The sequence below is a fragment of the Gouania willdenowi genome, chromosome 16 (assembly GCF_900634775.1).
Source record: "Gouania willdenowi chromosome 16, fGouWil2.1, whole genome shotgun sequence".
Taxonomy (NCBI): domain Eukaryota; kingdom Metazoa; phylum Chordata; class Actinopteri; order Blenniiformes; family Gobiesocidae; genus Gouania; species Gouania willdenowi.
The window spans coordinates 17,560,530-17,576,543 of NC_041059.1; the positions used below are offsets into that span (position 1 = coordinate 17,560,530).

The 16,014-nt window shown below is 37.7% G+C and overlaps 1 protein-coding gene across 1 annotated transcript in view; it reads right to left on the reverse strand.

Annotated features, from left to right (window-relative positions):
- Positions 1–15,746, reverse strand: part of nphs1 (NPHS1 adhesion molecule, nephrin) — a 56,307-nt gene extending 40,561 nt beyond the window's left edge. Inside the window, exons 1-4 of the mRNA XM_028470707.1 lie at positions 15,642–15,746; positions 10,836–10,918; positions 6,376–6,570; positions 2,429–2,551 (exon numbers count right to left, since the gene is read on the reverse strand). Of these exons, the coding sequence (XP_028326508.1) occupies positions 2,429–2,551; positions 6,376–6,570; positions 10,836–10,899 (382 nt within the window). The 5' untranslated portion in view covers positions 10,900–10,918; positions 15,642–15,746. The remainder of the gene's footprint in view (positions 1–2,428; positions 2,552–6,375; positions 6,571–10,835; positions 10,919–15,641) is intronic.
- Between the last annotated feature and the right edge of the window lie 268 nt (positions 15,747–16,014).

Genomic DNA, 16,014 nt, shown 5'->3' on the forward strand with positions numbered 1-16,014 from the left:
AGTGCAATCATGTTTTTTTTTTTTTGAAGTCCAATTGTTAAGGCACAAAATACATTTTCAGTTGCACTTTTAAAAAGAAAAAGAACTATTATGCAGTTTTGCATTGTTTATTATAGAATCCTTTATTTATTTCATTCAAGATTTATTTTTAGTTAAATTGCATTGTTTTGAATAGTTTATCAAGGAATTCTTTTGACAATAAAAAATAAAAGGAAAATAGTACCGTATTTTCCCAAAAAAAATAAAGGAATATTTTTCAATCATCATTTGTCTACAGTCCCATTTTGTAAAATAAATCGTGAGAGAATCGTATCGTGAACCCAGTATCGTGAATCGAATCGTATCGGGAGTTAAGTGAATCGTTACATCCCTACTAGCTATTGGGCGGGATAACACTACAGTATGGATGACAGCACTAGAGATGATAGAGAAACTTTGTTTTGAGGAAAAACGACAGCTTTTAAAAGATGGGAGAACAACACCTGAGCTACCAGACCTTCAGCAAAGGTAAGGTCAGAAAATGTTTCATACTTTTCACAGTGAATGGTACAAAAGCAAGGATTGACTTTGTGGATGCTCCTCACTGAGGCTGTTCTAAGTTGTTGTCATTTTTTCCGTGTTTCTGTGTTTCCAACACAAACAACAGATGTGCTGTCGTGTCATGAGATATATCTTGTTGGGAGAATATGGAGACTATATTAAATAATTGTTTATGTTTCTTTAATTGTGTTTATGATGTTGATTTTGTTAGATGGCTAAACACGTTTATGTGGATCTTATTGGGTTTTTTCTTTCTTATTATGGATTTTATATTTTGATAAGCGCATTGAGATGACTTTGTTGGAAATTGCTTTATACAAATAAAATTGATTTGAATTGAATTAACACTTGACAGCAGAAACATATTAAATTGTCATTGGTGGTCTCGATTTGCAATGTGCCTACCCAACCCTAGAGTTCACGGCACATCACTGGACAGCAGGCAAGACAAAAGCTGATGAGTGCTACTGTACCAAAGATATTTGAGATATACATAAAATTGTATTCCTTTATGGGAAAGTGATTCTTCCTCTTCAAATACAGACTGTATGATAATGTAAATAAACAGCTATTTATATGCTGATCACAGGTCAAGAGGTCATGAATGTTTCTGGAGTGCTGATGATGTTTCCTGGGCTTTACGTGATCCTTTTTTAAAAAAAAAGAAATGACATGCTTCCAATCTCCAATCGGACCTCTGTTTAAGGATGGTAATCGAGAACCGGCTCCCAGTAATCCAATTGCTAGGAATCATTTGTTTGCTTGCCTGTCAATTCCACTTATTGGTTCCTCTTATGTCGCAAATACGTGATGACGTCACATGCAAGCAGTGTATTTTGGTTCTCAACTTTTCCAAGAAGGTGCCAAGGCAGAAGCACTCGAAAGTTTATCTATATTTCACTATATTTCCACAACGGAGAATCAACCTCCTCCACCCGCATCTGCACTTCCCTCCGTGCTGTGTTTGTAGCGTCTCTGTTGCTACACTACTCACTTCCAGGGAGTGTCTGGGTCATGAGGGGGGCATTCGAGGGCCGTGCCCCCCCTGCTGACCCACAGTTTTCTTAATGCCCCCCCCCCAATTAATACTGGTTGGCGCCGACTTTGTTTCCGGATTCTGTACACTCGCGCAACAGTAGCTTCTTGCATGGACTTTTCTTCCTAAAACAAGAAACTTCTGTAAGAACACACACCTCGTCGCCAGTCCTCATAACAATTAATCAGACACGGGAGACGGACTGGTACTGAACATTGTTTTTAGTTTGCTCTTTCACCCGTTCATACCCACGGCCGATGACGTCACATGGAACTACCAGAGACGGCGTCTCTGAAGGTCCATTAATAGAAATGTAAACAAAGGCATTTAACTCGAGCTTTACCGTTTAAATACATAACAATAACTGCAGCTGTACTTTTGGTTAATATGTTCTTCTTTACAGAACAATTCTTTGTTTTATGTCTGAAGTAGTTTTGGATCAAGTTGTTCAAGTTCAAAAGGATCACTGTAAATATTCTCAAATGTCTGTGGCCAAAGTGTCATATATTGTATATATTATTACCCAGTGAAAACAATCTATACCTGGTGGATAAAAAGAGAGCTGGTATCCCTGCAGGAAGAAAGAAAGAAAGAAAGAAAGAAAGAAAGAAAGAAAGAAAGAAAGAAAGAAAGAAAGAAAGAAAGAAAAAAGGATAAGATAATAAAGATTTAAAGCAAACATATCCATTTGTATTATTTCCTTCCCTCACCAAATGAGAATTGATAAGAGAATCGGCAAGGAATCAAATCGATAAGCAGTATCAATAATGGAATCGGAATCGCTAAATTCATATCAATTCCCATCCCTACCTCTGTTCCAAGGGATATGGTTCTGTGTTTCTTTAGACTTACTCAGCACGTTGACCCAGGCTGGGCTGGAAACAATTGCTCCACTGGTCTCAGATGGGCCCGCTTGACATTCATAAAAAGTGTCATCTTCCAGTTGGACCTTTGCAATCTGAAGATGGTACTGCCCTGGAACAGAGAGAACGGTATTCATTTTCATCCATCCATCCCATAGGCCTATCTTACATGCCAAGGTAAACCTTGGATGTGTTCTCAGTTCATTACAGCTTACATTACGTTTAGAAAAAAGTATCCATACAAAATTTGAGTATGTATACAATAACAGTCTGACTTATCAATTTCAGTCTAGCAAAGTAAACATGTGGGAATTTATCATCAGTATAAATAGACACTTTCTTTATTTCTCTAGACGGTAAACATCTCACATGGTGGGAGCCTCCTGCTGCGGGCATTGCAACTGACATGCAAGTGGTTGTCTATATTCATAACAGAGGTCTTTTCTTTCACAGTGAAATTCCAGTGTATGAATGAAATCCAATCACACTTTTACAGCGCTTGCTGAATAAACTGTCTATTAATTGATGCCAGACGGAGCGCCTCCCTCCGTTTCTCTCTCCTGATACTTTGGCAATCCAGCAATACTTGATTTGGTTGATGCCAAGCCATAACCGGTGGGGATTAGATGATGTTCAGTGTTGGTTTTTTAGCCCCTGATGGCTCACTGCCTACCAACATGCAGGAAAACAGTATCTTGGTCTGACAACCACCCAGGCCTAAAAATGCACAACTCAAGTAAGCCAGCAAGATAATTAACACCAACCAGAAGCAATTTTTACATCTAAGTTATCATTTAGTGCAGAGAGGGAGAGTCATCATCCTCTTTTCTGAAATTACGCAGAAATAGTGCAATCAAGTTGCAGAGAGTATATTTATGGCAAGACGGAAATTTTTCTGCCACGTAACTTCCTTGTTTGTATACAATGGTAACTATTTTATCTAGGGCCTCCAAAACTTATGGATGCAATGTATCGACTGAGTCATTAAGACTTAAAATAAAATAGAAAAACTCAATTGGTGCATTTATGCTAACAGTTAGAAACACTAAATATGGGAATGAACATCCATCATCCACAACAATATGAGCACACAACCAATATTGTTTCATTGCTTGCACAAGGGTTAACCTCCTCAGCAGTTAAGTGCGTCAGTAGTCGTATTTCGGCTATAAATACGTCATATTGAATTTGATATTAAAATACAAAAACACATTAAGTCACTATAGCTATATTAAAAATAAAGTTTCTCCCATATTCAAAGGAATACAGTAGAAGATAAATCACAATTTAACAGTACATCAAAATGAATGGTGACAGTAGTTTGAGCTGTTGTTTTAATTTGTTATCTCTTTGGATGACTGATAATGCAAAGCTGACATTAATAAACTCCAGGGGCGAGAAAGGGTCAACAAGTCTCTGTGTTCAAGAGAGAGAAACAGTTTACCTGGAAAATTTAATGATTAGAAAACACTTTCTGTTGTTTTTTTTTGTAAGACTTAGAAGTGTTTTCCGCTGATGTTTTTCAGTGTTTAAGAAAGTTTTTGGAACTGCTGCCGACCTGTGAACTGTGTCTTATTGCCTGTGTATGAACTTTTTCTCTCACTCGATCTCAAAGCCAACAAATAAAAGTTCTTTTTTTTTTTTTTTTTTCCCCAGTTGAGCAATATTACTTGTCAGGGCAAAATTGTTAGTTATGTTTATTAACATATTTACTCATAGACCTTATTCTTTTTAAGGCTTTAAGTTAAGACTTTTCATTTCTGCTGTCTCATGTTTTCTGCTCTCTTCTCGAGGTCAGCTTCCCAAAACATATCTTATCCCTCAGACATAGAGGCATGACACACTCACATGCCTACACACACTCACATAGTCACACATACACACCCAATACACATCCATTCATACACACAAACACCATACACGCACACACCTCCAACACTCACAACAATCAGGAGATACCAGAGAACTGGTTGTTTTGACCTAAAGAAGAAACTGTCTCCTTTCACCCTCTTCTTTCACCTCCACCCTGTCCTCTTTATCTCCTGGGGGGAGGAGGAAGGGGGACTGAGGGGGAATATACGTGATGAGTTTGAACTGTGCCACTCTGTCATCAGACGTCCGCCCGGGGCGGTCACTAATTTTGTCCATCTTTGTACTCTTTTTTATTTAGTTTTATAATAAACCTTTTTTATAAAATCATCAATGCCTCGCCTGGACTCCATCATTCAACCAGAGCAATAAATCACGTCTCCAAATGAGGTCAACCGCAAATTTACCGTGACTGTTTCAAGCACCCAAACATTATTAATTCCACTGCACAGATAGATAATGGCATAGTTTGATAATGTTCACTACTGCCACCTACTGACAGGATTGTGTGGTCAGAATAAAAGCATTTTTGAATGAAAGGTGGTTTAGCCTTTTTCAAAATGTAAAATAAACAGTTTTCTTCTTTACTTTTCAGCAAACTTTTTACTGCCTTGTAGTGTATTATAAAACAAGACAAAAGGTTATCAACACAGGTCACACTTTGTAGCGAGTGTGAAGCAGACGCTGGCTTATTGTCACACCTTATCTTTATTTTTGGCATTATGTTGAAATACCTTTTCTATTCTAAGTTGAGGAGTCTGAAATCGGGGGACTATGATAATGAAAAAGTACATTTTGTTTAGAAAAAAGTAAAAAATGCATAATTGTTCTGTACAAATATAATCAGCAATGCAACACACAATTTGTTTGACTTATTCCCTGCAGGTAATAACACCCTATAATTACACTTCTTTTCATCTTTAATCATCAATGATTGATTTTGTAATCAAGTTATTATATGAACAGTATGTACTTCTGATTACATATTATATATGTTGTTGTTTCTTTAAAATCATTAACATTGTCTTAATAAAAAGCCTTTGTTCACATCACAGCCTGATATTCCTGATAAGAAACCCTGCCTTGTTCTCATTTACATTTTTGCTCAATCTGAGAGAAACTAAGAGTGCTACATTTTCCGTGAGTACATGTTGAAATCAACACTGACCTCCTTCCTGAGCATAAATGGGTGATTTCAGGCTTTTTAAAGCATCTATAAACATCGCTGATGGTGACAATCAGCAAAAACGGCTAGCAGAGTAAGAGCAGTCAAGTGTCATCTTAAATGATTTTGCACTCTCTATCTGCTGTGTTAAGTGATTGCATACATTTTACTCTTACTGTTACTTTTTCTGGAAAGATTACCTGCGCTGATGGGTGTTTCATACCCGAGTGACTGTGGCAGCATATTTGTCCAACTTGGTTTTCTTTTATTGAGTTGGTAACAACACAACCAGTCTCTGTTAACGTCCACTGTTTGGAAGCGTTTGCATGATTTTCACATGCGAAGGTGATATTTAATGAAAAGAACGTGTAGAAATGTAGAATCAGGAATAAATGCACTTCACTTTCATAGTATCACCTTCTAATTGGTTCTTAATTTATTCAGACTGTAGTGTTTATGTGACGGATCACTTTCTTCTCACTGATTAATCGAAACTTTGTTCTTTTAATTTCCTATGCTTATTTTGTCCTTACATGTCAGGAAAATAGTGACGTGTGAGAGGATGCTTATAATTACCATCACCCCCCCCAATCCCAGATGCTTCAAGTGTTGACAGCTGTAAAGTACTTAGAACAGCTTCTTCGCTTTACTTTAAAACATCAACACCATAGCAACAGCACCGTCTTATAGCCACCATCAAGCTGTTTCATTCACGCTTCCAGACAACTTTTTTTTTCATATCGTTAAAACCCTATCAACTTTATGTCACAATATGACAATGGGATACGTGGGGTCAAACCCTGCTGATTCTTTATTTAAACATAGCTGTTAATGAAAAAACTTATTCAAGTAGCGAAAAATAAATAAATTGGTGCTTATTTTCACAAGTGTCCCCCTCTCACCTCTCTTGGGGTTTCCAATCATGCTGTAGCGTGGAAAGCCTGGCAGGCTTCTCTGAGGTCCCAGGAGGAGACCATCTTTTGCCCACTGTACTGTCCCTGAGGCCCTCAGCACCTCACACCTCAACACAGCTGTGGCTCCCATCCTCACCGTGAGGTTTCTGGGTTCAAACCTGAAGGCCTGCTGGGCTCGTATGCCTACAGACATAAAATGGAGTGAGAAAGAATCATAAAACATGCCCTAATTTATGCAAACTGTCAAGAAAAACAGAGTTGTTTATGGGTTGAAACTGCTGGGGGTCAAGTGCGTCGGACTGGGGGGTAAAGGGTACTGAGTACCCAGAGTCCAAGCCATGGGGGGGCCCTCATAAGTCTGTTTTAAAATATATATATATGTATTGTATATGCAAAAATTGTTTTAATTGTTTTTTGTTTTTTTTTTTAGATTATTTGTGTCGGAATGAAAAGGGCCCTGTGTGAAAATAAGATGGTTGTTAAGCACAGTTTTGCACTAAAAACAATTATCCATGCTGCATCAGGGCCCTAGCTACCACCCCCTTTAACACAATACAAATGGTACAACCCGCATGCGCTGTGGCAGGTAGTCTGAACTGTGGATGTGACAAGGAGCGGAGATAGACAGCAGCAGGAAACCATGTCTTTCCTCAAGAAAGGAAAACCAGGTTGGCAAAAACACAAGGAAAGAAAGGAGAGGGAGAGAAGTTCAAATGAAATAAAGCAACTGCTTGTTTATTTCTTCAGAGGTGAGCTTTAAAACACTCTTATCTTTTTTGGTAGTGTATTACAACGATAGAAATTAACCATGTGCACTCTTGCAAATGTTAATGCCGGAACATTGCTTTTGCACATCAAATCTTACTTGGAAGTTAAAATGGTTTCAAAAGATGTCTTTGAAGTAGTTGGCCAGAGTGTCCTTATGATTCAAATCATTCTATATTTACCTTTTATTAACCAGATAATTATAGCAATATGATTAATATGCTTCTACTCGCCGCATAGTAAAAATATAGGATCTATTAGCAACTTTTTCAAGCCCACAGTGGTTGTATCCAAGTGATATACCTTCTTTGTACACATTTGCTTTGTATTTTATTTATGTATAAATAAATAAAATGTACTGGCCACCACTAAACTGTCGCAAAAGTGTGCATAAATGTTGGTGGTGGTCAGAGGGGACGTAGGCGTGAAATGGAAGCCACACTTCTGTCAGTATGCCCCAGGGCAGCTGTGGCTACATTGTAGCTTACTACCACCGGTATGACTCACGTGAGTGACTGGTATAAATGAATAATGGTTTTTGAGTCTCCTTGAAAAAAGCACTATATAAAACCAAGCCATCATTATTATTATAAGTATGTCACAAACGTACTATTCAATAAACCACTAAAACTAAGTAGAACAGTAAAGGCAACGGATATGGAGTCATGAGGTTATTGTGAAGAAAAAAGAATGTTTATATAACAATGCAAGAATACTAATATTGTTTCCGGGTAGAAAAAAAAAAGGGTACATAAATTGCATTAGGTGCCCAACATGTTTGTACCCAGGGCCCAAAATATGGTGCTACATCCCTGGCTGGGATGGAAGTAAAAGAATAGAACAGAGCATGACAAGCACATAGAGAGCAGTTGAGGAAGTCCTTTGGTCTTTTGCTGAAAGAGGCTCCCCTCACAATGTCTGAGCACATAATTCATCCTGGCATATGTTTTATTGATGGGAAACTGCAGTGATGTGGTTCTAAAAATGAGTCAATAAAGTAATTACTGCAAATTAAATCTCCCCTCGGTCATGCAGATAGGGTATTGGGTGGGGGCAAAAAGCGTGGTATACCAGAGACCTTGTTCACCTGTGGTTTTTCTTCAATGTCGATGTCCCACTAGCTAATTCCTCCTGGGAAGAGTAATGATTATCACTTTAATCTCCTTGTTTGTCATAGGAGGTGCTACACATCCTTCAGCGAGGCTCATAGGTGACATTATGAGCTGCAGCACACTCGAGTAAGGAAGGTAACCTTAAAGCTGATCATCTGCCTTCACTCTGTGACAGGATCATGTGACTATCAGCATTTACGAATAGAAGAGATTTAAGGAGCCAAATGCTGAAGCACACTCTAATTAACACGGAATAACTAAGCACAAGTCTAGTTCAAACAATATCCCACACTGAGAAGTCACACTGACTCCACTGGGATTTTTAAATCTTGACCTTCATTGAAGCAATGACCAAGTTGTTTGTGAAGTGCATGCTCGGTTGCATCTGACAACATGAGTGAGAGGCAGAGCTCTGAGATCAAGGCTGAACCAGTCACCTCACGTCAAATATGAAGGGCAAGATTGGCCATTACAGAGGATGCATACAAACATCCAAACACAGAGGTACATTTGCATATAGTTTAAACTTTACATAAATGAATACTCAACAATGAGCTACAGAGGCTGCTAGAATAAGATTACAAGCTATAAAAATATACAAATGCAATGCTAATGAGTTTCAGGCTTCATTGAAGTTAAAAACAAAAATGTTGTAAAGATGTAAAGATTAAGACTCAGACTGGTCTCCTTTAACAATATGGGCATTTTACTGCATGGGATAGAAACATAATTTTATGAAAGCGATAGTAGAGGATTGAAGTTGACATCTTTAAATGGCCTGACTGATACAGATTTTAACTTGCCCTTGCACCAGTGTAAGCAATCACATTTGACAGCTCAATTTGACTGGAGATTCTGAGTCAGAAGGCCATTAAGCAAGCATGACCCACAAGAGGAGGCTCCAGAAATTGGAACACCTAAAAAAAAAAAACACAAGCCTCACTGATACAAGAATGAAATAGTAATTTTTTGTCATTGTGTTTCTCCTTGAGCTGTTGTATTATTATCTGGTAAGAAAAAAAAACAATGTTTTAAAAAGAATAGGTCTTCAATCAGGAATAGGATTCCATCACTGGAACAAGGAACACTTTCCTAGCAATATTATACAACTTGTGTGCGTACATTATACAATAGTATTACATTCTGACAATAATTATCAGTATTATTAAGATCTTTTAAAATAATTCAAATATTTGCTACTCCAAGAATTAACATAACATTTTATATTTTTAATCATATTAGACCTTTGAATCCCCCAGAGAAACCCATGAGAAAGTACAATGTGCAAGAAGATCCTTAACAGAAGTGATAGAAAGCTGGTGTTATAATGTAAGCGTGTTCACTGCCAGAGGTGCAAAAACAGAGGTGTGTCTGAACTATATTTAAAGTATGTCTGTTGTTAGTAAAAATATTACTCCAAGGTTGAAAGATTGATCTTCACAATGAACTTGTGGCCTTATCCTATTTAATATTTTATGTAATTGTATACAGTATAAAGAATAGTTTAAAAAAAAAAAGGCCTTCAAAATATATATATAAGAAATACTGCTTAATCTTGTTTTATGTGGGGAAAAAAGGCATGAGACAGGAGAGCAGATCGCTGCAAAAGCTGTGTTGCCAGGTTGTGTTTAGAGTTTTGGAAAGAGGCGGTGTAAACCATACTTTGATATATTTTTGACAGTCTGTGGGTTGAATTAGTTGCTCTTTCTGGTAATGCATGCAGATTGTGTCATGTGCGACGTACATCAAACGAACAAGGATACATGGTTGAATGGAAAAGAAGTCAGACGGAGAACACAGAAGATGCTCATTCATGGACTTATTAAATAGTTTAAATCTACATGGGCCGGTACACAGTACAGAGAGAAAGAGGGAAGACACATGGCAAAAAAGGGCATTGCACAATAAAAAAAACCAGAATATATACATATACACACTAAACTAGCTGACTGTCAGTGGATTGGCTGCCAATGTTCTGGTTATATGCTCTGACAGCTGCAGGCAGGAAGGATGTAGGAAATATAGGAAGATGTTACTTTTGAGGGTTAACTGCCTGAAACAGCTGCTGGTTTAAGATTACATTTGTGGAAAAAAATAATCTGTTTTAAATATGAAAAGTATTAAATAGTGTAACAAGATTTTAAGGATAGCAGATTGAAATATCACTTAAAATATGGTAATAACTGAAATGTATGAAATGCTACAGTAAAGTACAATATCTGAAGACTTTTTTTATATACAATATGAATGTAACTCTCTTTTTTTTCTTAGTCTCACTCTCATATATGTTATTGGTTTGTTATTATTTTTCAGTATTTATTGTGGCTTTGACAAGACCTGAAAACTGTCCTATTTTTTGTGTTATAGAAATGGACAACCTACAATTAACTACAGTATGTGTGGGTAAATAAGCACTATTAAATGAATGTTACCACACAGGTGAACTTTCTATTCAAAGATTGCATAAATCCAAGGTTCTCCAAGCCCTGCTGAAGAAACTCAACCTAGATGGAGGTTGAAAGGCCAGGGATTCAGAACTGATAACTTCATGGTGACATTTGATTCTCTTACCCCAGATGAGGCAGAGAAAGGGTAGAGCTGAAGGTGACACAATCCATGCTGACAAGAAGTCCATTTCACCAACGACTCCCGGCCTTCAACAACACAATGAAAAAGTAACAAGAAGTCAATATTTCCCCATATTCTGCACATGTAAAGATAAACATCACTGTGTTTTCTGTATGGAATTGATTTTAATACATATCCAACAATATTATGTTGTACCGATGTAATGTATTGACCCACTATGTCATTGAGAACAGATTTTTTCTGTTGTTCCTTACTGCTATGTGTGGAGCACAAAAAAGACAATGTTAACCATACTTTGATTAACCTTGATTGGATTGATCGTGTTGACTTTCTTCCTGTTGACACACTACTGTGGATGGGATTATGGAGGCAAATTCAGGTGTGATAACATAGATTAGCAGTCAGCCATTACCAGCCTCCAGACAGTACAAACAGCTAAGGAAGTTACTTTTTTTTTTTTTTTTTTGACTTGATGCACATTGGACATGCATAAAGAACAAAAGGGCAGAACCCATGCTGAGAGCAGAGCCAGCTGTATATGTGCACAAACTGAAAACATTATACGCCTGAACGCGTGCAATTTTTTCTCGATAAAAGCCAAATGTGAGGTCGTGAATCCCTCTTCTTTGTTCATTCACAACAGGCCACCATAGAAAAAGCATGATTTAAAGTGCAAAGCAACATAATGTATTTGTTGAGTAGCAACACCCGGGTATGTATTGTAATATATTTTTAGCTTATATAGAAAGGACTGAGTGACGTGGGATGTATTACACATTGTTATTAATGTCTCATATGCAACATAATGATGGTGTAAACTTGTTTGAGCTTTAAAGGGGGAACGTACCAACGGCTTCAAAGAACACTGAGTACAGGCCTGTACTCAGTGTTGGCTTCCATTACCATTGTAAACTTGGCTTCTGTTTTATATGGTGCAGTGATTTAGTTAGAAATAAGACATACAGAGTCTTTCAACCCTTTCTCATGTTGTTCATGTGCATGTTAAATTGCTGTAAATACTGTAAATGGCACTTTTCATTCTACTTATCTAAAGAAAGTAAGGCATACCTTAAGGAAATGTACATGATTAAAGAGAAGTCTAAAATCGCAAATGTCTTTTGTTACAATAAAATATTTCAAGGAGCAATTAATTCAGAAATTTCAGTAGTGATCCACTAATTTAGGTTTTGGATATGAAACCAGCCACTTTTAGTCTTGGAAACAGTATACAATAGGATTGGATTTTAAGAATGATTTGGGTTCCTATAGCTCTAATGGGCTGCAATGAGATGATGTCCAGTCAGACACAGTTGTGCCGCGTTGTAGACAACCCTCCACTTCTGTCCCTCGTTGCATAAACCATCATACTGCTCACACTGCTTCACACCATTTACACTGAAGTCCATCCCATATTTCTTTACGTGCGACCAGTCCAAGACGAAACCTTGTCTGTTGTGGTGGCATTTCAGAGCATGGAGGATGCCGAAAGATGTTTAATGTTAACCTAACCACAAGGAACAAGTGTATCATCATGTATCATGTTTTTCCCCGGGGGCTGTCTTTTCTGTTTCAGGTGTCTTGATGTTAGAGCTGGCGGTTCCTGATCGATGGCTCCCAACTCAACTAGTCTGGGACACCCGGACGGACTGATCATTGGTTTGCGACTCAACTAGTCTGGAACACTCGGATGGACTGATCAATGGTTCGTAGCTTAACTAGTCTGGAACACTCGGATGGACTGATCAATGGTTCGTAGCTTAACTAGTCTGGAACACTCGGATGGACTGATCAATGGTTCGTAGCTCGACTAGTCTGGAACACTCGGATGGACTGATCATTGGTTCACGGCTCAACTCATCAGCTACTATGTACTCTATTTTTTGTTAAGCGCTTTGAGATGACTTTGTTGTAATTTGAGCAATATATAGAAAGTTGAATTTAATTTCATTTAAATATACTGATTCTGGAGCTGATTCCGCTGTGTTTCTGTTAAATTTGACATACGACCATCTCTTAATGAATGCTGACCAACATGGCTGCGTACATGTGTTTGTGTGTGACTAATGATTAGCAGTGGAGAAAATGAAAAGGTAAACTCCCTCACATCCTTAGCTACAGTGCTGCTTGGATAATTTGCACTTGTAGGAGCTGCAGTCAATGTTTTCTCAGTAATAAAGTTTAGCAAACACGCTGTTTGTGCACTAAGACGTGCGTGAATGTGCTTGGAGGCTCACACACATAGAGAGAGAGAGAGAGAGAGAGAGAGAGAGAGAGAGAGAGGTGTTGCTCAACAAAACAAACTATTTCCATTTAAACTAAAAGTTTCTGCACTGTGAATTGAAAAATTGCATTTTGTAATTAATTTGTACAAAAGCCTTGAATATCCATGCTTTACTACCAGTCATATACCCAAAAGCTTTTATGTATGGGTATTAAACCAGTTCACACTAACACCATCCATCTGCTCATGGTCTGGCCTCTCGATCAAACTTTACAACCAAATGTGGAGCGTGAATCTAAAAGTGTGGCCACCCCTGGTTTATTTTATGTATTTATTTATTTATTTTGCCTGGTCTGCACATGCTGTAGAAGGTCAACACTACATGAAGTGCAATCTTTTTACGACAGCAATGCATGTTTTGCTATTGCAATTAAATAAATGAATTTATTTTATTGCATAATTGTGACTATCACCAGCCCTCCCTAAGGAAGGGTAAGAAAAATGTTATTAAAGGGAGAATATAAAAAGAAAAGGCAGTGTTACACCTAGGTGAGGGGGGAGGGAACAGGGAAGAGGGAGTCAGGGTAAGATCCTATCCTGGCCACCCCTGGTTTAGACCTATCTATTAAAGGTTCTCAGTATTCTATGTCACATTGATTCTAGCTATACGTGATGTTTCACTATAGGATGTTTTACCCATCATTCAAGAGTCTTCTTCACTTCTCAACTGACTATATGGGAGTCCAGAATTAATACTGTGGAATAATTAACCTTGATTAAAATATTGTCTGGCTCATAATTAAGTGACCATATTAATTTTAGAGCTCCAGCACCAATGTGAGTCATCAGTAAAAAAGGGAGAAAAAAACAGATAGATAGATGGATGGGACCTTACAAAGGGCCTTAAAAGATTAATACCTATTTTGATTGTGTCCATGGTTGTCCAGTACAGACTCACTATTTGTACTAGGAAGAGAGCTGTGTGAATTTAAAGTCAATGTGTAATCACTTCAATTCATCTGTTGCAGGAGTGGAACAAATAATGGCAATTTACCTAATTGAAAACTAAATATTCTCTCATCCGAATAGACAAAATGAATTGGAGGCAACAGCTTTTTGACTCATCTCCCCTCAGTCAATTAGTTGCACTCTAGCAGAGTTTGATAAGAATTAACTCTCACTATTTTTTTTTTCTAACTCTGAAAACATTTTTGTATTTCAGAGCACTTTGAATGCACAGGGGCAATTATTTTCTTGCTTCAATGAATGGAAATACTTTTTTTTTTTTAAAGTCATAATCCTCATCTACTTTCATGACTCCCTCATGGTGAAAACAATCATACAACATCATGTTAACATTTCTGAAGTTTTAAGTCTTGAATGTCCTTCAAAGAGGAGCCCTGAAATTTCAGCAGCACCTTTGGGATATAGGGCTCAAACATTAAGCATTTAGTGAGAGACGGAGGAATGTTTGTCCAACACAGAAAGGTTACTGCTGGCTTCATGAGTCACCATTTTTATCGGCACTCCTAATGAAAGTAGACACTGCCTGCCTGACCTCCCCACATTCCCATTATCTGGTTAAACAACAGCCCTAATTGCTTTGAAAATAGAGCAAGCTGCAAGAAGTCTCATTAAATGATACATATTTGCTTTCTCAATATGAAACATTGTGTGACAGTGTAGCATTTATATAATAACTAATATGTCATTCAACACGTGGAATTAGATGAATACTATTTAAAATGGCAATTTAATTTGACTTCCGATACAAGAGAGAGGCCAAGTATATCACTGCTGCATGTATTAAACAAGGTTTTTTTTTTTACCTTGTTTTTCCACAGCTAACAACAAATGCAAAGAGCTATTGTATTCAAATGTGATTGTGACAAATCAAGAAGGATGGCAGGAATAGTTGAATCCTGCAGCTTAAAGTTGCATCAACAAACAAATCAATCCATTCACTCTGGATCTTTACTTAAATTGTCAATGTGCATCAATGAAGCTTCAGCCTCCATTAAGCAATGTAGACCCACATCTTTCTATCAACCTGGATTCATATCAACCCCACCAGTTGCCTGTGGGCTCAGTTCCAGTAGCTGATCAATTTAATCATCAAGGAGTGCACAAAGAGGATTTTTAGAGCACTCCTAATAATAATAAAATCTCATCACATTCAAACAGATTTGCACTCAAAGCATTCTTCTGAGTCGTGGCTGGAAGAGCTAAATGCAAACAAGTTAACATCATCCTCTTCATCGCCATATGTTCAAAGCATCCTTGGTGGGTGTTTATGTATGTCTTTCTACTAATATGTGTTCAAGTTTACTGAATCCCACCAACTTTGCTTCAAATGTTCACACAGCAGCTCCCAGTTGAGACAGAGACACAGAACTTTCTTTTATCCTTCAACATCTCAAGAACATCCGTCTGCCTAAGGTGCAGGGTGAGTATGGGGAGACAAGCACCTCAACTCACAGAAAGAGTGTGTTTCACCTTCTTTAAAAAGAAATTCATTTTTAAAAAAAATGTGTAAATTTGAATGTTAGAAATAAAACCATGCGTACCTGTTGAGTGACGCCAAGGTTCAGGAGCGTCTTTTTGTCCTCCTGATCTACGGATGGATTACTGAACATAGATGAGCGACAGAAATGTTCAAGAATGCCACTGGGAGCTCTCTTCTCTCACTCCTTAGACAGCGACAGAAGAAAACAGAAAAAGAGAGGGAGTGACACTGACTCAAGAATGGAAAAAACAACGTATACGCTTATAAGATGCGCTGGTGACATTATATCAAAGGGGGAATCAATCAAGGAGTGGAACAACAATGTCTGCAACAAGGAAGGAATAAAGACGGATCAAAGCCAGGCTGTAAAAACAGACTACATTGAAACTGATTGAACATCTCATATGAGTGGTACTGAATAAAAAGTTGGAAAC